Here is a 21901-nt window from a genome sequence, read left to right on the forward strand (position 1 = left end):
TTGGGGGAGGGGGGTCACAAAGAGAAAGGTTGAGGAAGCCTGCTTTTAAGTTAGCAAGTTTATTATATCCTGAAAATGTTACACATGTACACAAAAGAGCAGAGAGCAGTGCAGGCCTGGGTTGCCCCTTCAGTGTTGGTTCTCTAGGCCTGTTCTTCACAAGGGCCCATCTCAGAAGTTCTTTAGCCATTCAAGACTTGGTCCTTCCTTGTCACAAGGGTGGGAGGGAATATCTGGCATATTGCCATCATCCCGAACTGGAACTGGAGAGAGGAAAAGAACAGAAATCAAGTGTGTGTATCTCCCAACTGCAGCTTGGATACAATCAAATACTTCTGTTAGGGAAGGACACAACAAGTATTTGAGTAAGAGACCCTGTACAGAACAAAATGGTGCCTCAACACAAAGTAGCCCACTGGCTTGTCACCTCGCCACTGCATCTCCACCCTCATTTTTGGAAAGTGTGCGCAGCCATTGTTGACATTTTTCTTCCTGACAAAAGCTGTGCTATAGGGAGAAATGCTAAGGGAGAACCATTTCCTCCTAGCATAGAGATGCAATGATGGGAAAACTATGCCCATTCTGGTTTTGCCAGCCAATCAGCTTGCTTTCTAGGTGCAGACCCTCTGCCCACAAATCAGTGTGTAGGGTGGTAATATTCACACTGGTAACTATGGATTCATTTTCAAGAATGTGTTGGCCAACTTTCAGTTCTCCTGCAAGGAGGCCAATTGTAGTGAAAATTTGACTGTTTTGTTAAAAGGTGAACAATATGACAATTGAGCTATTTTGGGAGTTCTCCAGTACGTGCCTTCCAGACCTGGCAGTCAGTTATTTTATTTGGGTGTGTATGCTTTAATTTTTTATTTGTCAAGTATCCCAACAACGACATCACATATCACTTCTATTAGACCTTCAGTTGCCTTGCTCCAAAGAAGTAGCTCAGCCATAGATTCCTGTCTAACATCAGCTGCACTAAACATAGAGTCAAATATTTCATGCTGCTCTTCTCCTAAGGAACTGCCTTTAAAGGGATAGGTGTTGTGGAGGCGGTTATACCTGGATATGTATATGGTACAGCCTGGTTCATCATGGAACTGTATTTTGTTAAGGGACTGACCCACGGTGCCACCAAAGCTGAAATCGGAAAGGAAAAAAACAGGTGTGAGTCAGAAAGAAACTGAAAACATAAATTGCACACCAAGCCACTAACAACAAAAGAAATAAACTCAAGAGTACTGCTCTCTTTAGATCAGTATAGGGATGGGCAAGACTTTAGCTTTGAGGACCTGCTCTGTTTTTTAAAACTCAAGAGATCCGCCAACCAGAGTCCAGTGCAAAAGGCTTTGAAGTCAAGAATTCTGAGTCCAGGAATTGGTTTCTAGTTCCAGAAACGAGCCCTTCCATAGAAGAGTTGCCTCTGGTTACCTACTTTCTTGGCTTTCTACATTTCAACAGTATAACTTGGGCAGGAGGTTATCTCAAAGTTGTCATTTTTAAGCAACTGGGAGTAAGAAGTAGTTGCCAACCTACTTCAAATTACACAAAATATCCACCAACAAATCCTAATTGTATCTTCTGGCTACCCTTTGTCTATATTGGGAGGGGAACACCCATAATAGAGCATACTGATTTTAAATACAGAGATAAACACCGGCAATTCTCTAACTGGGAGAAAAGGGTATCTATAGATTATGTGACCTGCTGTCAATGGTTTGTTATAAAAATAATAAACCATTGACAGACAAGCTATGCCAAATACTAGATCAGTGTTTCCCAACCACTGTTCCGCGGCACACTAGTGTGCCGCGAGATGTTGCCTGGTGTGCCGCGAGATGTTGCCTGGAGGGAGGCGGGCGAGTCGGGCGGCGAGAGGCGGGGCGGCGGCGGCGAGGAGAGGCCGCCCAGCGCGGGGCTCTCGCCGTCTGCCTGCCTGGCTGCCTGTGAGCTCGGCGGGCAGCGCCTCCGTCCGCAGCGCCCGCCTCGCGGCTCTCATTCCCTGCCCCTGCCAAAGCTCACCCAGCCAAGCCGCGCTCTCCTTCCTGCCTCGCTTTGCTGCCTCCTCCCCACCCCACCCCCAAAGCTTGGAGGTTCCCCGGCAAGGGGGAGGGGGAAAAATTGAAACTTACACTTTCGTGCGTCCCTCCCGGCGTGACGCTGCGCGCTGACGTCACGGGGCTGTAATGGTGGTGTGCCTCAAGATTTTTTTCATCAAACAAGTGTGCCTTTGCCCAAAAAGGTTGGGAAACACTGTACTAGATGATAATTGTCCTAATTGGTTTCAACTATACCAAGTGTGCTCTTTTGCTCAACAACAACTCAAATCAGGCATTAATACTTGGCCACTAACACCGTCATGGGCAAACACCAACTCCAAAAGAATGCTATCTAGCATTTATAATAAAAAAATTCCTTCCAGTAGCACCTTAAAGACCAACTAAGTTAGTTCTTGGTATGAGCTTTCGTGTGCATGCACACTTCTTCAGATACGTGTGCATGCACACTTCTTCAGGTATCTGAAGAAGTGTGCATGCACATGAAAGCTCATACCAAGAACTAACTTAGTTGGTCTTTAAGGTGCTACTGGAAGGATTTTTTTTATTTTGACTATGGCAGACCAACACAGCTACCTATCTGTAACTAGCATTTATAAGGCACTCCTATCAGAATGGACTGGTAATACATTAGGCTTGAAAAGAGTATGGGAAATTGACTTAGGACAAGAGATACATGAGGAGAACGAATGCTCTCTGGGGCAAAGCTCCATTTAAAACTAAACTAAGAGTAAAACCAAAGTCCCAGGAGATTTTAAGAGAGATCAAGTTATATCAATCACAATATATGGAACTGATGAACTTGGAGATTGAATGGAAGATAAAGCAGATGAAGCAAAAGACATTTGAATCAGCAAATAAATGTGGTAAACTTCTGGCTTGGCAACTGAAGAAAAGGCAGAAACTAAATACAGTCACAAGCTTAGAAGTGGATGGAAAGAATATATCTAAACCTAATGAAATTAGAAATTGCTTCCTGAGTTATTTTAAAAAGCTTTATACTCAAGGCCCGCAAAATGAAGAAGATATAGATAAATTCCTTGATAAATATGGATTACAAAAAATCTCTCATCAAAACAAGATGGATTTGAACCAGAGAATAACAGAACAAGAGATAGAGGCTGCCATTCAGAATATGCAACTGGGCAAGTCCCCAGGACCAGATGGATTGACTTCAAGATACTACAAATCGCTGAAGGAATGGCTGATTCAACCACTGAAAGAAGTCTGCAATGAGATCCTTGAGGGAAAAAAGACACCTGAATCGTGGAAAGAAGCATATATTTCACTCATACCAAAGACAGAGACTGAAAAGACTCAACTGAAGAACTACCGCCCAATATCACTACTTAATGTGGATTACAAAATCTTTGCAGACATTTTGGCAAAAAGATTTAAAAGAGTGTTGATGGAGAAGATTCATGGGGACCAAGCAGGCTTTCTCCCTAAAAGACACCTAGCAGACAATGTAAGGAATGTGATAGATATTTTGGAAAAGCTAGAGGTGAATATAAACACTAAAGCAGTATTGATCTTTGTGGACGCGGAGAAAGCCTTTGACAATATTTCTTGGAGCTTCATGATAAAGAATCTCCATGGGATGGGGGTAGGTCAAGGTTTTGAGAATGGTATGGCCGCAATATACTCTGAACAAAAAGCTAAATTGATTGTAAATAATGTAGTGACGGAGGAACTTAAGATAGAAAAAGGAACACGACAGGGGTGTCCAATTTCCCCATTACTTTTTATCACAGTTCTGGAGGTGTTGCTGAATATGATAAGGGAAGACCAGCAGGTTAAGGGAGTGCAGGTCGGAGCTAAACATTACAAGCTAAGAGCGTTTGCAGATGACCTAGTATTGACTTTGCAAGAGCCAAACACTAGTACGAAAAAGGTTTTAGAAATAATACAACAGTTTGGCCAGGTAGCTGGATTTAAGCTGAATAAACAAAAAACCAAAGTCTTAGGAAAAAACTTAACAGAGGCAGAAAAGGAGAAGTTTCAAGAGGAGACAGGGTTGACACTGGTTAAGAAGGTGAAATATCTAGGGGTTTATTTGACATCTAAAAATGTGAATTTGTATAAAGACAACTATGAAAAATGCTGGTCGGAAATTAAAAAAGATCTAGAAATATGGTCAAATCTGAAATTGTCAATGTTAGGCCGAATTGCTGTGATCAAAATGAATGTATTGCCTAGAATGTTATTTTTGTTCCAGACCTTGCAGATCCTGGATAAGATGGAATGTTTTAAGAGGTGGCAGAAAGATATCTCGAAATTTGTCTGGCAGGGCAAAAAGCCCAGAATTAAATTTAAAATATTGACAGATGCTAAAGAAAGAGGGGGTTTTGCCCTGCCGGACTTGAAATTGTACTATGAGGCAGCAGCATTTTGCTGGCTGAAAGAATGGATGCTCCTCGAAAATACAGACATCTTAGATCTGGAAGGTTTTAACAATGCTTTTGGTTGGCATGCATATCTATGGTATGACAAAGTTAATAGTGTCTTTAAGAATCACATTGTTAGAAAAGCACTGTTTAATGTTTGGAGAAGATATAAAGATCTGTTGGAAAACAAAACCCCTAGATGGGTCTCACCAGTGGAGGCCAAGGCAGTGAAGAAACTCAATATGGAGGTCGGATGGCCGAAGTATTGGGAAATTTTGGAACAGGATGGAGATAAGTTGAAATTGCAAAGTTATGAGAAACTGAAGCATAAGGTACAAAATTGGTTTCAATACCATCAAATAGTGGAATTTTTCAAACAGGACAGGAAAATTGGCTTCCAGATGGAAAAATCAAAACTAGAAACTGAATTGTTAGAACCTAGTACTAAGAATTTATCTAGAATGTATAACTTGTTGCTGAAATGGAATACACAGGAGGAAACAGTCAAATCAGCCATGATTAAGTGGGCACAGGATGTTGGTCATAACATCATGTCAGATGACTGGGAATGGTTATGGAACACCGGTATCAAATTTACGGCATGTAATGCCTTAAAGGAAAACATTATGAAAATGGTATACAGGTGGTACATGACCCCAGTCAAGCTGGCAAAAATTTATCATCTGCCCGATAACAAATGTTGGAAATGCAAAGAGACTGAAGGTACCTTCTACCACCTTTGGTGGACATGCCCGAAGATAAAGGCTTTCTGGGAAATGATCTATAATGAAATGAAAAAGGTACTTAAATGTACCTTTCCTAAAAAACCAGAGGCCTTTCTCTTGGGCATTGTCGGCCAATTGGTGTCAAAGAAGGATAGAGCTTTTTTCATGTACGCTACAACAGCAGCAAGAATACTCATCGCAAAGCATTGGAAGACACAAGATCTACCCACTCTGGAAGAATGGCAGATGAAAGTGATGGACTATATGACATTGGCTGAGATGACAGGCAGAATCCGTGACCAAGGAAAAGAGACAGCGGAAGAAGAATGGAGAAAATTCAAAAGTTACCTTAAGGACTATTATAAACTCAATGAATGTTAGAGTGTTTTGGTTCTTAGGAACAAAGGGATACAGTGACATAAGGTTAGAATATAGAGATGACTAAGATGACTGAGGTTGGAAAGTAACAACTGGGAGTTGCTATAAAATTATAGACATTGGGATGCAGAAAGGGGGGGTATGGGGAAGTCCCAGAAAAGAGGTTTATGAAAATATGTTATGAATTTATACGTGTATGTTTGTTTTCTTAAGTGTTTGTCTGTTTTTTTAAAATTTGTAAAACCAATAAAAATCTTTTTTTTTTTAAAAAAAGCTCCATTTAAAACTATGCCCACAAAAGTTCAGGCATCTACTTTTAAAGTAATACATAGATGACACTGGGTTCCAGTTAAATTAAAAAGAATCAACCCAACATCTCTCCAGACTGCTAGAGAGAGTCTGGGAAAAGGGGAGGAAGTTAGCATCTATGGTGGGAATGCTACTATGTGAAGGAATTTTTAGTTGCTGTTTTTGAAAAAAATATTAAAAAATCACTAAGCAACAAATTTTAGCCCTTAGCGCTTAATGACATCATCCACAAAGGCCCTCATTTGCTACACCAAGAACTTATAACCCTACTGCTAGAAATTGTGTGTCATTGGAGGGCCACAGGTTCCCTGTCCCTAGCCTACACAAAGGATTTCTTCCAGTTTCCTGGTACAGTATGCAGTCCCAAAAACATCCCCACTGCACTCTCTTTGATCTGGCTGCACCTTTCTGAAAGTCTGCTTGATATCTCCAATACCTGTAAGCAATCGCTGTGAATTAGTCCACCCATGGTATAAATTCGGTATGTTTCTGGAAAAGTACAATTTGACAGTGATGCCACTGAAGTATGGATTGTATGCTGCAAATTGTGTAAGGCCAGAAATTGGGGGCTAGGTCAATAACATACCAAGGATGTGGTCTGAAGACCCATAGTGCAGCACACTTTCTAAAGCTAAGCAGGACTGGCCCTAGTCAGTGTCTGGATGCAACAAGCTCTGGGACCCCATACACAGCACCCACGAGCAAACTGCAAAAATGTATTAAGAAAGTGGATTCCTGGGCTGCAGGGAAAAGTAATGCAAACTCACCCATAAAACCAATGCCGAAAGAGAGAACGACAACTGGATCCTTTCCCCATGCATTTTTCAGAAATGGGATAATTTCTGTGGGATAATGAAGTATGCACACTTATTAGAACTGTTTTGAATACTTGCTTCTCTGACAATGTTTGGAGGCCTAATAAGTTAGAACAGGGGAAGGCTATCAGAGTATTTGGGAGGATAGGAATTTTTCGCATCTAATATTTGCTTGCCCCTGCAGCTTACCAACATGGCAGGACCAGCATCTCCTTTTAAAAAACAGTGTCTTCTTGCTAGTGCCAAAGTAGGGAGTTGGCTTGTGCAGGCAGATCTACAAAGAACAGACTTTGGGCATTTTTTACTCATAATTTAAGAGGGTTGGGAACCAGGAGTTGAACGAGGCACTAATTAGTGAGCAGATCTGTCATTCAGCGCCTCACTTTTCCCATCTGAAAAATTGAAACAACAGTGGCGTACACTTAAGACTGTAATAATAGAGGCTCTGTTCCAGGTACCCCAACTTTTCTAAGGTGGTGACCAGAGTTGGGGCCTTTTCTATGTAGGCACTGCATCTTTGGAACAACTAGATACTTGCTTGGTGCCTACACGCGAGATGAACACTTTTATTTCCCCGGAGCTATTCTTGCTCCTGCTTCCAAGGTTTGCTCTTGGTTTTTCTGATCATTTATAATAGTTAGACACATTATTAATGGGAAAGCTGAGACATATTTTTTTTAAGTAAGTAAAAATAATGGATGCACAGTGGAACCTTAGGAAAATCTATTCAGAAGTAAGTCCCACCAAGTTCAATGAGGCTTAACCCCTGGTAAGTGTGAAAGGGGTTGCCACCACACTTGGCTCACAACATAGCTGAGAGAACAGGTTTTGTAACGTGTCTTGTGCTCAGGACTGAGTGGGCACCCACAGGTCGCTTTTCCTTCATTAGGGGTTTAAAAGCAGAGGGAAGGTGGCTATCAGAAATGTTTCTGTAGCGGATTTTCAGTATCTGCAATGGGTTGAGCTAGATGCCTCTTGTGGTCCCTTCCAACACTATGGTCGTGGTAGACTGAAAATACAGAGTACTCGTGTACCACCGGGCAACCCTCCCCCGTGCACACAGTTTGCGCGTGCCCTAAAGACTCCGCCACGTTCCTTCTCCACCGACCCACTTAAGAAGGTCATCCTCATAACAATTTGAACGTCCTTGTTTATCTTTACAACCCGCCCAAAAACGGATCCCCACTTAACACTCATTGCCATAACCCTGGCTCCCTCTAGCAAAGGGGGAAACCCCTCCACGAACCCCGCGCCACTCAAAAGACACGGACCCGCCAGCCGAATAAGTAGGGAGAAAAGGAAAAAGAGACACAGTTGGGGCACTTACTGCTCAGCGCCGCCATCTTGAAAGGAAAGCGGAGGAGGCGCAACGCATTGTGGGAATTGTAGTTTTATAGAGTCTCTCTCTCTCTCTCTCTCTCTCTCTCTCTCTCTCTCTCTCTCTCTCTCTCTCTCTCTCTCCATTGCCCTGCATTTCCAATGTGATTTTGCACCCTTTAATAATACTTATTATTGTTATTATTATTATCGCTACTTTGTTTCTTTCAAACTGTTATAACCTGTTTCTCTTCGACAAGACTGGACGTTTGCAATACTGTACAGGATAATGCACGCCGGCTTTTTGTCGTTAATGGATTTCTTACATCTCCGGACGTTTTCATGCAGGTGTTTGCTTGGGGTTGTAATATGAATGGAGAACACGAGCGGCGTGCAATGTTACAATAGTTCAAACCCTCGGCTCCCCCGCCCCGCGTTTCTTTGCTGCAGTGCGTTCACACGTGCACATGAATAACGCCAGACGGCCAATCACGTCATCCTGAAGGTGCTTTGCTAGGGAGAAGAAGGCATAGGGGATTTCTTTTCACTTGGTGCACGTTTGCCCTTTAGTGGCTGGCTGTGAATCCAGGTGGCTAGAAATGCATACACACATCCCAAAAATCCTGGGAACTGTGGTATGTTAGGGGTGCTGGGAAATGTAGCTTTGTGAGGGGTAAACTACAGGCCCCCAGATTCTTTTGCAGGGGGTGGGAGATGTGCTTTAAATGTACGGTGTGTCAGCTGCAGAGAAACCCTGCTGAAGTTAATAAACTTAAGTTAATCACATTCATTGGTTTCAATAGGCCTGTTCTTGTGTTGGCTTAGATACAACCCAATGGGCATTTGACTGATGGCAGGTGGGGGGGGGGAGGCAAGTAGCGGAGTCAGATGCTATACAGTGATACCTCAGGTTAAGTACTTAATTCGTTCCGGATGTCCATTCTTAACCTGAAACTGTTCTTAACCTGAGGTACCACTTTAGCTAATGGGGCCTCCTGCTGCTGCTGTGCTGCCGGAGCATGATTTCTGTTCTCATCCTGAAGCAAAGTTCTTAACCCGAGGTACTATTTCTGGGTCAGTGGAGTCTGTAACCTGAAGTGTATGTAACCCGAGGTACCACTATACTTTCTTTGAATGGCCTGAAAAATGTGAAGTTGCATGACATTATCATTGCTAATGTATCGGGAATTATTTGATGACTTAAAAGAAAAAAGTTGCAACAGGAAACTCTGTCCCAGAGCATGTGCAGAGTATATTTCCCTGACCACTACACAATCCGCTTTACAGCCCTGGGGACAGGTTGAGCTGTGGGTGTCACATCCTTTTTAAAAATTTGTCTCTGAACTTCTCTGCAATTAACCATTCGGGGACAATTTCCTTCCAAATAGCGATATTTCCACCTCCTCTGTCAATGCCAAAGACACTGGCAGCCCTACTAACACACTGGCAGCTGCTTCCTTTTGAGTCACCTCAGGGACTTTCTGGGTCTAAGATAAGGAAGCTTTCGACCTTGTTTGACCGCAAAACTCCAGTTTTTGACCTACTGTCACGTTCAGTTCCCCTTTGAAATGACCAGTCTGTTGGATAAAAATATTCTATTCTACAGGGGTATATTCTAGAGGCAAACAAAACGGGGGCGGGTGGGGGATCTTTTTCAGCTAGTAGGTCACATTCCCTTCAGAACAAACTTCTGTTCTGAGGGCCACATGCTAGTGGTGGATAGGGCCCGAGACCAAAGGCGGCGGGGAGCAACCATCTTAAAGGAAGCTAGTTTCTATACGCACACATGCCTCCCTTTCTATTACTCATCCATTATGAGATTTGCCAGTTCAGGCAAAACCACTTGGGAAGGGAGACAGATACTGAGAGAGTCTACATTTTGCATCTTGAGAGCTCTGCTGCTGTTTGCCAGATGTGTTGTACAGCTGGCTCAAGTAACCAAGAGGCCCTTCCTTATTATCACTTTATTTATTCCCAGGTTGAAGGCCTGGTCTGGCGCCCAGCCATTAGGCAAACTCCAAGTTTGATATGTGACATGCTTCATAACACGTTTGATATTGTTACATGCTGCCATAGTCTCCACCAATGGCTGCATGGGGTTTGTGTTTCCTTCAGAAAATTGGGCACAAGGGAGGCTATAGTGTTTTATTATTATATATGGATTATACACACACACACACACACACAACCTGAAACTGTCGCTGGAGGAGCTCACAGCTACAAAACGGCAACAAAACATTGGCTGGCAGAAGTTGGGAACGGATCCCAAATTCTGGGGTTTGTAGTTAATGAAGTTACCCCTGGTCTGAATATCAATTACTCAGTTGTGGGGGCGCTATAAACTGTGGGGTTTGAAATGACTATAAAACATTGACACAGGTTTGGAGTGACTTGGACAATGTTGGATTTCTGGGTGTTAACTACAAACCCCCATTTGATATTTGTTGAGCGAAACAAAATACATGGATCGTTCTACAAAATGATTACAAAACCCTACAAAAGTTTGGAGAGGATCCCAAATGTTGGGGTTCATAGTTAATGATGCTCTCTCTGCCTCCTGGTTACATTACTTCCCCCCTGCTTTGTTTACAGAGGGAGGACCCCATTTATTTGCATTCTAACACCCAAGTTTGCACGACTTCATTAGCACTTGTCAAATTAGCTAGGATTACACTGTCCAATACACAACCCAGGAAGTGTGCCTACTTAACTAGCTTTTACGTGTACTAATAACACAAGCTTATCGGTGGGTCCATCACACCTCTTACTACCCCAATGCACACTTGGGTCTAGCTCCTTGGTTCCCAACGTGGGGCACACGCCTCACAGTGGGGCAATTTGATTTTTAGGGGGGCAGCAATTTGAGAAAGAGTTATTAACAGTTCGTGGCCTTTTAGGCTTCCTCCACATGAATAGGAGTTTACTTTTTGAATAATAAGAATTACAGTACATGTCACGGTGGGGGGCGGGGAATCAGGATTTTAGAGATGCTTAGGTGGGGCATAGCCAAAAAAAGGTTGGGAACCACTGTTCTAGCTATTTTCCAGTTCTAACATACCAGTTCCAATTAAATTCTAACATTTATTAAATACAAGCATTTAGCACCCACAGATCTATAATGAAATATGAAAGTCGGTGTGTGTACATAGGTAGGCATGATTTTATTTTTAGATAGCAGTCCATACTGCATTGTGTGAGCAAAAGTTGGCAATAGTGTGCACAAAGGCAGAACAAGATATTTGTTGAAAGCAGACTGCTGCCAAGATGTTGCCTTCAGGGATGTGCAGCTGTGCTGTATAAAGCTACCTTGAAGCAGAAGCAAGTTGGGGAGGAGGATACTGCAGCTCCAGAAAGGAGCCAGTGTACTTTTACTGAATCTCTGGCTTCCAATTTTTTGCTGCCTCTAGGCCACACAAACCACACACTTAAAGCACTTCAAACAGTCATGGCTTCCCCCAAATAATTCTGGGTGCTAAAGTTTGTTAAGGGTGCTGACAGTAGTCCGGAGGCCCCTATTCCCTGCAGACAACTACCATTTCCAGAGTTCCCTGTGAAGAGGAATTGACTGTTAAACCACTCTGAGAATTATACCCCTGTCTTTAGAGCAACTGAAAACATCAAACAATAAGCCATTTATTGCTGCCTTTGTCAGAAAGGGAACTGTCCTTTTCCTTTTCTCTCTCTCTACCCCAACCCAACATTATGACTGATGATGGATCATCATTTCCTGGGCATCATATTTATATACTGGGATGTCCAGACACTCGAATTCTTATTTGAAGGCTCTGCGTGTTTTAAGGATGCCTGTTACTCTCTCCTTCTTACTGCTTACGATCTGTGAGTATAGTTGAGCTCAGTGGGGTGGGAAGTATCTATTCAGCTGGTAAAATCAGAGGGGCATTGAATTCTGGGACTGCAGCAGCATCAGCAAGGAGAAGAGAAGTGGCTAGGGCTATCTGAAGATGTTTCTTGCTGCCTGATGAAACCCGGGTGGGTGGGTAGTTAGATGAGAGCGAGGATTTGAGTTGCATAGACACCATGCTTTAAAGCGCATTCAAAGCCCACATGCCTCAAAGAATCCTGGGAACTGTAGACATGGGATCTTGAATCAGCATTCCTGGGTTTTGGCAGTCGGCCCTTCTCTCTTTCAGCCCTGCCAAAGCCCTCTATCTTCTGGCTCCAGGCTCCGGATGCAGATGAGAAGCACCACCTCCGATGTACGGCTCAAGGGGCATATTTTGGCAGCTGGTTCTACCTGTACCAGGGAGGGAGCCCGGAGGCCGTGGCTGAAAAGAAAGCCTTGCCCACCCAATCCGAAGTGACCTTTGAGGTACACAACTTTGGGCCCAGGGACCAATTCCGCTGCAGCTATGAGATCTGGGAGGCAGGGAAGCCCATTCGCTCTCCGCTCAGCAGCCCTGCAAACATCACAGAGGGTAAGTGTTGGGCCGTACAACTCAATGACCATGCTAGGAAGGTCATGCGCAATAATAGGCCCAAAGTGGTGCAGGAGGGTTGGTGTGAGAACCAGTGGGACTGGGACTGGTCCAGGAATAGGACTTTATGGTAGTGAAGGACTTAGGGCAATGATGCTGGCCTTTAGCAAGGATGAGGAACCTGTGGCTCTCCCAACATTGTTGGATTCCATCAGTCAGGATCTTGAGCTTGATGGAGATGACACCCTATGAGGAAGGCTGATGAGAAGGGGTTGATTTTTTTTTGAACACTTGTTATGATTATTTAGGCTTGCCATATGTCAGGAAAATTCTTTTTTTCGAGAGTAAAAATAGCATCAGGGGGATTTTACCGAATCTGCAATGTCAGGGAAAACCTGTATGTATGGCAACGTGAAGGAAAAAGCAACAGAAACAGCTCCAAAAGCTGAAAATCACTATTTTGGGGGGAGGTTTCCCTAAAAAAGCTCAACAACAAGGGTTTGTTCCCAAAAAGCTGAACAATTTTGGGTCTTCCTTAAAAAAAGGTCAACTTACTTTGTGAGTGTCAGGAATATAGCAACCCTAGGATTGCTTATACTATACCTTATACTTACATGATCAAGCTGCTATGAAATGTGTGCACTTTTAACTTTTAGCATTTGCAAATCATTTGTACACTTTACAGTATAGCTCTATTTGTTACTATGTATTTTATAACATATGTTCAAGCTTCTGGTCACTATGGAAACATAAACATTTAAGACTCTATGAAATTTTCACATACATTGCTAGTTTTTGTACCATTTGGTATGGTCCTGCCAAGCAGCAGCTGCTGGTTATATTATTGTTGACATGCAATTGCACTGGAATGTGCATTATATTTGTAATTAATTGATATCTTTAATGATTGATAGTTCATTTTATGATGGCTTTAAAATGTTGCAATGTTCATATAATCACACAGAGTTATTTGCTGGATTGTCATACTATATTTTGAAGTGATTTAGTATTTGAGCTATTCTAAACATATACTGTACTGATTTGCATTTTTGTTGTTCTCCTGCAAGCTGCTTTGAGCACATTTATAATATAAATCTAAATAATAAACAGACAAGCACACAAAGGCAGTGTGTTTGAACCCCTTCTCTTTACAAAGGTTTGTCGCTACTGTTTTTAATGTTGTAATTTTGCAAACACACTATATACCTTTAAAGCACATTCAAAGCACGTTCTTAACCTCCAAGAATTCTGGGCACCTTAGTTTACTGCTTACAGAGTTACAATTCCCAGCACCCTTAACAAACTACAGTGCCCAGACTTCTCTGAGGGTGTGTGTGTTTCAAACATGCTTTAAAGGTATAGTGTGTATAGTGGTACCTTGGTTCTCAAACTTAATCTGTTCTGGAAGTCTGTTCCAAAACCAAAGTGTTCCAAAACCAAGGCGCACTTTCCCATAGAAAATAATGCAAAACGGATTAATCCGTTCCAGACTTTTAAAACCAACCAATTTAACATGAATTTTACTATCTAACAAGACCATTGATCCATAAAATGGAAGCAATAATCAGTGCACTGCACTATAAGATAAATATGACAGTATTGTAGATGATAAAAATTAAAATTATCCCCCCCCCTTACCTGCACTGATGATAGTCATTGTTTGGATGGGGGGGGCGGGCTTTTATCCATTTCCACAGTCACACAATCAATCAATCAATCAGTAGCTGAACTGGGTTCCACAAAGTCACAAAAACAACTTAACTGAAAAAGCATCAAAAACAAAAACGCAAAATAAACAGCAAAAACAAAAGCACCAAATTCAATCCATTCTGGAAGTCTGCCTGACTTTTGAAATGTTCAAAAACAAGGTGCAGCTTCTGATTGGTGCAGGCGCCCTGGAAACAATAGCCAACAACCGCATCGGATGTTCGGCTTCCAAAAAACATTTGTTAACCGGAACACTTACTTCCGGGTTTTTGGCGTTTGGGAACCAAGGTACCACTGTATGCCACTTGTGTATTTTGATATGAATTGGTTTTTGCTGTTTCATGGGGAATGTTTTAAAAATGATATTGATGTTTTTTCCGGCCACCTTGTATTACTATGCAAAAAGAAGCAACCTACAGTATTATTATTTTTATTAACAGCAGAGAATAAGGTCTGAGGCTCAGTAAACAGCTTTTCTCTCCCCCTCACAGACCATTACCCCAAGCCATCCATCTCTGCGAGTCCCAGTACTGAGGTCCTTGCAGGGCAGGACTGGACTGTCTGTTGTCAGGCTCCATTGCTAGGGGTCAACTTTGTCCTCTACCAGGCCAGGGACTTTCGGATAGAGGTCACTCCTCGAGGGGACTCTGACACCGCTGAATTCTCCTTGAAGAATGTCACCATGGCTGATGCAGGCCGATACACCTGTTATTACCACAGCACCATAGAGCCCATCATCTGGTCAAACGCCAGTGACCCAGTGCAGCTGAAAGTTATTGGTGAGGAAACCTTTTGCTATCTTGGGGGCAGAATTTCCAACTTTCTTTTTCTGTGCCTTCAGCAGACATATGGTAAGCAGAAATTAAATTGGCTGGGTTTTTCTTTCTTTTTCTGGCATGGGAAAAACCAGAACTCATTGAACTTGTGCTTGTTGTGGAGCTGCTAAAGGATCCCTGCCAGAAAAAAAAGAGAGAGAGAGAACCTTGTTAGGTGGAGGAGTGGTTTTAGGGATGGGACTTGCTGGTTTGGGAGTGAAATATACAGTGGTACCTCAGGTTAAGTACTTAATTCGTTCCGGAGGTCCATATTTAACCTGAAACTGTTCTTAACCTGAAGCACCACTTTAGCTAATGGGGCCTCCTGCTGCTGCCGCGCTTCCAGAGCCCGATTTCTGTTCTCATCCTGAAGCAAAGTTCTTAACCTGAAGCACTATTTCTGGGTTAGTGGAGTCTGTAACGTGAAGCGTATGTAACCTGAAGCGTATGTAACCTGAGGTACCACTGTACTTTGAGTCAAGTGTGGATTTCATGCTCTTTATTCAGCTCATAGTAGTGAGGGATGCCAGTTCCCCCAAAATGTCTGCTTTATATACATTATTTACACAATGGGCCCCTTGTGATTGGCTAATTCCGGGATTCTTCTGTAGGCCAATCAGGTTGTGGATTCACTCCCACCTGGAGCTGGATTGGGTGGCTCCTGCGGACCAGTCAGACTGCTGCATTTTGGATCCTGTTCAACTCAGTACATAACAGGAGACAGCAGAAGTTGAGAGGAAGGGAACTGAACTGATGCAGATATGGGCCATCATCCTTTCTGGATTGAGATTTAAGCAATATATTCACAGTCAGAAAGCCAGTGTGATGTGTTGGATAGAGTGGCAGATTGGGAACAAGAATGCCCGGATTGAAATCCCCACTCAGCCATGATGCTCACTGATAATAAGGCCACCCACTTTGTCACAGTCTAATTTACCTCACGAGGGCGCCATGGGAATAAAAGGGAGTACAATGTGCATCAGCCTGAACTCCTTGGAGGAAGGGCAACATTGGGCTAGCTAGACACCTCTCTTCAGGCATTATAACTGACAGTTAAGTAAATTAAGACATGAGTGTGGGGTACCAGGGATGAGTACAATGGTTCAACCTCCACACACACCCATTACTGTCCCTGTTGCCCTCCAACTAATGGAGAGTGCACCTCTGAAGCAGAAAGCCACCCCCTCCCATGGAAGTTCCTCATGTGCTTTAGGACATTACAGAAAGTTCCTCCCCACCTTATATCATAATAATAACTTATTATTTATACCCCGCTCATCTGGCTGGGTTTCCCCAGCCACTCTGGGTGGCTCCCAACAGAATATTAAAAACGCAATAAACCATCAAACCTTAAAAACCTTCCTAAACAGGGCTGTCTTCAGGTGTCTTCTAAAAGTCAGATAGTTGTTTATTTCCTTGACATCTGATGGGAGGGCGTTCCACAGGGCAGGTGCCACTACCGAGAAGGTCCTCCACCTGGTTCCCTGCAACTTCACTTCTCGCAGTGAGGGAACCGCTAGAAGGCCCTCGAAGCTGGACCTCAGTGTCCGGGCTGAACGATGGGGGTGGAGATGCTCCTTCAGGTATATTGGGCCAAGGCCGTTTAAGGCTTTAGGGCATCTAGTGCATCTTCTACAAGTTGGAGAGTGACAAGAAATGCAGCCTGGGAGTTGAGCTAGCTTCAGTCGTCCTCAGTGCTCCCCCAGCTTGCATAACTCCTAATTATAATGCCAGCAGAGGACTTCTCATCTTTCTATCTGCAAATATTTCCCCAATTTCCCACAATCAAGGCACAGGAAGAGTTTCAGCATTAAAACTCATAGACTTGTTACTTTTTACATAGTTTGGAAATAGAAAACTCCAGAGAATTCCAGTAATCAAGAAAATAGGTCTTGCAAAAGCATTTCTTGACAAAAGCTACAGTCACCTCATTTGTCCACTGACATTCCAGGACTCCCAAGCCCGAAAAGCAGATGACAGCTAAAAATAAATTATGAGTTGTATTCAGCTAACTTTTACTCAGGATAGGCAACTGAAAGCAATGGAACTTAGGATGGTCATTAATTTTAATGGGCCTTTGTTGAGTAAAAGGCAGTTGAATGTAGCCCTATAACCCAAAGTGAAACATTAATAACTGTACTCAGATTTTACTAAAATGTCTGAACTATCCTGATCCTACAATGGAGATTTTGTGCATTTACACTTTTTGTATCATTTAGTGTTGAGCTCCCAATTTTGCACAAAGTGCCAAAGGTTGCGGGGGAGGGAAGGATAGGTTAGGGAAAGACTGGACTGGTCACATTTTAATCATGCCCACTTTTTTCTTTAAAGAATTGCAATTTATTTTGCTTACGCATTCCTTGCTCTTCCATTTATCTGTTGCATCCTGGGGCATTCTGAGAGTCCTGATTGATTCTCAGCCATCAACCTTGAATTATGGGAAATTCCCATAATCTTTGCGGTGGCTGTAAAGTACTAATCTTCTACTTAGAATATGTATCTATGGCCACAAGGATTACAAATGTGTTTTTAAAAAAGAAAAAGAAAGAAAGCCAGTTCAACACTGAGCTATATCTTTTTGCTTTCACACTTCTCCTCTTCCAGATGCAACTGTGGTCCCCAATTACCTGGAGGTGTTGGTGGACTCTGCGGGAAGATATCGAGTGAATTGCTCAGTCCCTTCTGCTGCTCAGGGCTGGTTTTATCTTTACCAAGGCGGGCAGCTCTTTGCTGAAACCAGAGCTTGGCAAGATGGGGCGATTGCAAGCTTCAACCTCACAGAAGAGGCCATTAACATCACCATAGGAGAGCTGAGCTGCCAATATAAGGAATATCAGCTCAATGACACTGAAGCGTGGACAGAAGGTGAGTCCAGGGGGGGATGGGAGAAGTGTACTCTAGCAGAGAGCTAGCCTGTGTACCTTTGAAGCACATTCCACACACATTCTGCCCCCAAAGAATTCTGGGCACTGTAGTTTGCTGGGAATTGTAACCCTGCAAGGGATAAACAACAGTGCCCAGAATTCTTTGAGGGAAATAAAAGTGGTTTGAATGTGTATAGCGCACAGCCTTAGGTGATGATGATAATTGTACCATTCATGGTGCTTTACAGAGTAAAAGAGGGTAAGTCCCTGGTCCCAAGGAGCTTCCAATCTAAAAATGGATTTGAATATGGAAGTATGGAAGGTATTGTGAGGTTGAGTGGATGCCCACAAAATGAATGACTAGCTGGAGAATCAAACACAACCATATTCCCACAGAAAATAACTTGGATGGGTGTGGGGTGGGTGGGACGGAGAACACATACTTCTGTTTCTGCAGTCCTATGTAGCAGCAAAACAAGGTTTGCCACTCTGTCCTTTGGTGCTACCCACAGCTGGTCATTGGTATGCAAGCTGATTGATAGGTCATGCTGCATGTCTTCTTTAACGTTGCTATTTTCCCTGCATGGAAAATTCTGTAGGAAAAAGCAACATACAGCTGTATGCAAATTTTCATCTGTGGCAATCACACGGGCATGTATGTGGTTGAAAGGCTTACAGGGGATGCACAGTAAGAAGCCGCCATTAGTTGCTGCTTTTCCATAAAGGAACACAGCACCAGAATAATTTCATGTGATGTTTCACATCTAGACGTCACGCCACTTCTCTTCCCCCGCCCCCCTTCACTCGACAAGTGCTTTCCACGTATGTAAAGGATTGCTGTGCGATGGTTCTGGTGGTGTCATTGTCGCCACTGGAATGTTGCCCTTTTCAGATTATATTAGCACAGATGATTCAGGCTGCGGTGATAAGCACACTTAGCTGGGAGAAGCCCCTTTGAACAGGATGGCATTGCCAGTTAATGGCTGCCAAGGAAACCAAGCACAGGCAAGTGGATTCAAGGCGGCTCCCGTAGTGCTAATGCCCCATTCATTTGCTGCCTGCTCAGGGGCAAATTCATCTTCATGGGGACAGTTCTCAGGCTGCGTAGTGATTGATGAAAGAAGAAAGCCTGCTGTATACCGAAAACTATTTTTACATTGATACGCATTTTCTGATTTCTCCAGACTCACATTCCCAGGCCATGGATTTCACCGCAGCCAACTCACTGCGACTTGGGATCGGGGCCTGCATCCTCTTATTAGCCCTATTCTTCATAGCTGAAGCATGGTGGAGTGAGAAGCATCAGGAGAACTGGGCCAAATGAAGGGATCCTGGATCAGCAGGATCCCACTAAGCTGACCGAGTCTGGTTTGAAACCACAGGTTCCAGTGGCCTCTTTGGATGGGAAGGAACATAATGATGGATTGGGAACCACACACAGAGATTGTCAGACTGCAGTCCTCAACCAATTTACCTCATAGTCAACACATCATGGCTCCTCTGAAACAGGAGCTTTGGCCTACAGGAATAAGGAACATGCAGGCCACCAGATGTTGTTGGACTCCATCTCCCATTAGCCCCAACCAGTATGGCCATTGGTCAGGAATGATGGGAGCCGTAGCCTGGCAACATCTGGAAGGCCACAAGTCCCCTACCCCTTGCTGAACCTGAGGCAGAACTCGGAACCAGTTTTGACCAGCATAATTCAGTCCTAGATCATGTCCAGTAATTATCAAGAAGAATTTGCTCGTGGGCATGCACAGAATGCCTTTGCCTCACCAGTGAGTAACCACAATCTCGGCCTTCACACAACTGATTTCCAGAGTGACATAGACACTAGCACCTCAGGCCAGTGAGAGGAGCGGAAATTCTTATTTGTTTAAGTGTTTTCATCATGAAGTGTGTTGCTTTCATGCATGATCCTGTAGTTATATACAGCTTCTGTTCTTTTGCATTTTTTTGCTGTAACTCTAGATGCTTTATTCATTTTCAATGTTGTTCAACTCCTGTTTTATAATGTTATGCCATCCAGTGCTCCAGAATAGACAAAGGGCAGGATATAACAATAAATGATTAAATGAATATTAACTGATGGGAGGGACAGAATGAAATGTGTGTTCTTTGTTGTTCAGAACTGGTCCTTTGTCTCCTTTTGGAATGCTAGATAAACCACATACCACTATGTTGGCACAATATGAATTATGTGATCATTTTTTATCACGTTGTTAATAAGAACCATTTAGAAAAAAGGGAGCAACTCCAGAAGAGGAGAGTTCTCTGCCTGAAGGTGGGGGGGGGGGGCAGAACAAGAGAAGGGGCAGCTGCAGCATATTAAAAATGACTGCCTTCTCAGGTAAAATTCTGTTAGCCAGGTTTGCCTTTAATGTTTGAGGGGGCTGGTATAAATTGCTAGTTAGGGCACACTGGTGGATAGGAATACTGTAATGATTGGTTGAAATCACGACTGTGCAAGTGAGAGGAAGGAAAAATGCCTGTTCTGTCCTTTTAGATGCAAAATAATGGTGTGTCATGCCAACTTAGACAATTGCCTGTTGGGCATTTGAGGGAGGAGGATGGATGATAAGAACTAAGAAATACATGCCTTAACAGCCAGCCTTGCTGTGAAGTAGCCTGCTTTGGCACCATTGCGTGGGGAAGGGCACGACTGGTATTAAGGGTTTGTCATGGTAGGGCCGCTGCTGAGGGACCACGCTCCTGCAGGGAACCCACTGACAAAGCCTCATGGAGTGGAGGTAGACTTAACTGAGTACGGGGCAGGGAGGGTCACCTGGAGGTGACCCGTAGTGGTATAAGGTGAAGGCAGGAATTAATATCTGAATTGTTCAGTGGGGTATTTTAAAAATAAATAAATGTAAGTGTTGGGCTTGGAGGCAGGGGCACTATTTGGACTCTGCGTCAGGCGGGATATTGAGCTGAAAGCTGTTTTAAGCATTACCTGCACCTCTGTGCCAGTTTGTGAGGTGGCACTTAAATTTGAAAGCCTCAGTTCTATTAAGCACACTTCAAAAACACTGCCTCCTCCTTCCTAAGCTCAAGTGTCCAGAACTCCCAAACATTTCTTCCAAAGGTTAGAATTGAACCATCTGAGAATTCCCCATCTATCCACAGGTCTTGTATGACCTATTGCACCCTCTTCAATATTTCTCCTCCATAAAGGGGCAGAGACAGAAGAAACTTGCCTTAGATTTGCCTAGTCTGATTTCTTCTGAACTGGATTCTGATTGCAACTCTTTTTTTAGGCAAGCCTATCCAATTTTATAGACTGTTGATAAGTGTTTAGTTTGTTTTCTGAATGTTTTAAATATTTCTTTTAACTGATTTTACTGATAATTTTATTCTTTTTTTTCACCTGTGTGTGTCTACCATCAAGCAGTGTAGTTTCTTTTTCCAAACGGTATATAAGTTTTCTAACATATATAAATAATTATGAAGTCCTTCTGGTATGTCCTGTAAAAATAAATATGTATTAACATACTAATGAAAAGAATGATATGACAGCACCAGTCGTACCTCTTTGGAAAGAGCGTTCTAAAGTTGGGATGTATGCATTGCAAACTTGTGATAGGGAAAGCATGCAGAGAAAAGGTCTTCAACCAAAAATATTAATGTATTAAAATGAATGACAAGTGACTGGAACATCAATTGATAGTTATATTTGATAATAATTAATTGTACGCAACAGTAAAGGACTGGACGAGGTAACTTTTAGGTGGATTTGTAGCTGGTTGACTGACCAAACCCAAATAGTGCCCACTAATGGTTCCTAGTTATCCTGCAAAAAAAAAGGGACTAGTGAGGTGCCACAGGGTTCTATCCTGAGCCCATTGTTGTTCAGCCTCTTTATAAATGACTTTGATGAGCATCCCCTCAATTCCTTCATCCAATTTCCAGGTGACACCAAACCGGGAGGGGTAGCCAATGCCACTCAACATGGAATCAGGATTCAATATGACCTTAACAGATTGGAGAACTGGGCCAAAACAAACAAAATGAATTTCATTAGGGGCAAATGTAAGCTTCTACACTTAGGCAGGAAAAACCAGCTGCACCAATATAAGATGTGGGACACCTGA

At 43.0% G+C, this 21901-nt stretch overlaps 2 protein-coding genes across 2 annotated transcripts; one reads left to right on the top strand and one right to left on the bottom strand.

The window, feature by feature from the left end:
* Positions 1-43: 43 nt before the first annotated feature.
* On the bottom strand, positions 44-8079 carry NDUFA3 (NADH:ubiquinone oxidoreductase subunit A3). The gene is made up of 4 exons (XM_081169144.1): positions 7996-8079; positions 6621-6695; positions 1060-1137; positions 44-263 (listed from the first exon to the last, which is right to left on the bottom strand). Exons 1-4 carry the CDS (start codon positions 8009-8011, stop codon positions 172-174), a joined length of 261 nt encoding a protein of 86 aa, XP_081025270.1. The 5' UTR covers positions 8012-8079; the 3' UTR covers positions 44-171.
* Positions 8080-11338: 3259 nt separating this feature from the next.
* LOC308572752 (T-cell-interacting, activating receptor on myeloid cells protein 1-like) lies at positions 11339-21404 on the top strand. The gene is made up of 5 exons (XM_081169124.1): positions 11339-11822; positions 12137-12421; positions 14620-14907; positions 17548-17808; positions 18992-21404. Exons 1-5 carry the CDS (start codon positions 11738-11740, stop codon positions 19129-19131), a joined length of 1059 nt encoding a protein of 352 aa, XP_081025250.1. The 5' UTR covers positions 11339-11737; the 3' UTR covers positions 19132-21404.
* Positions 21405-21901: the final 497 nt, after the last annotated feature.

The sequence above is a fragment of the Podarcis bocagei genome (genome assembly GCF_964188305.1).
Source record: "Podarcis bocagei genome assembly, chromosome: 13".
In the NCBI taxonomy this organism is placed as follows: Eukaryota; Metazoa; Chordata; class Lepidosauria; order Squamata; family Lacertidae; genus Podarcis; species Podarcis bocagei.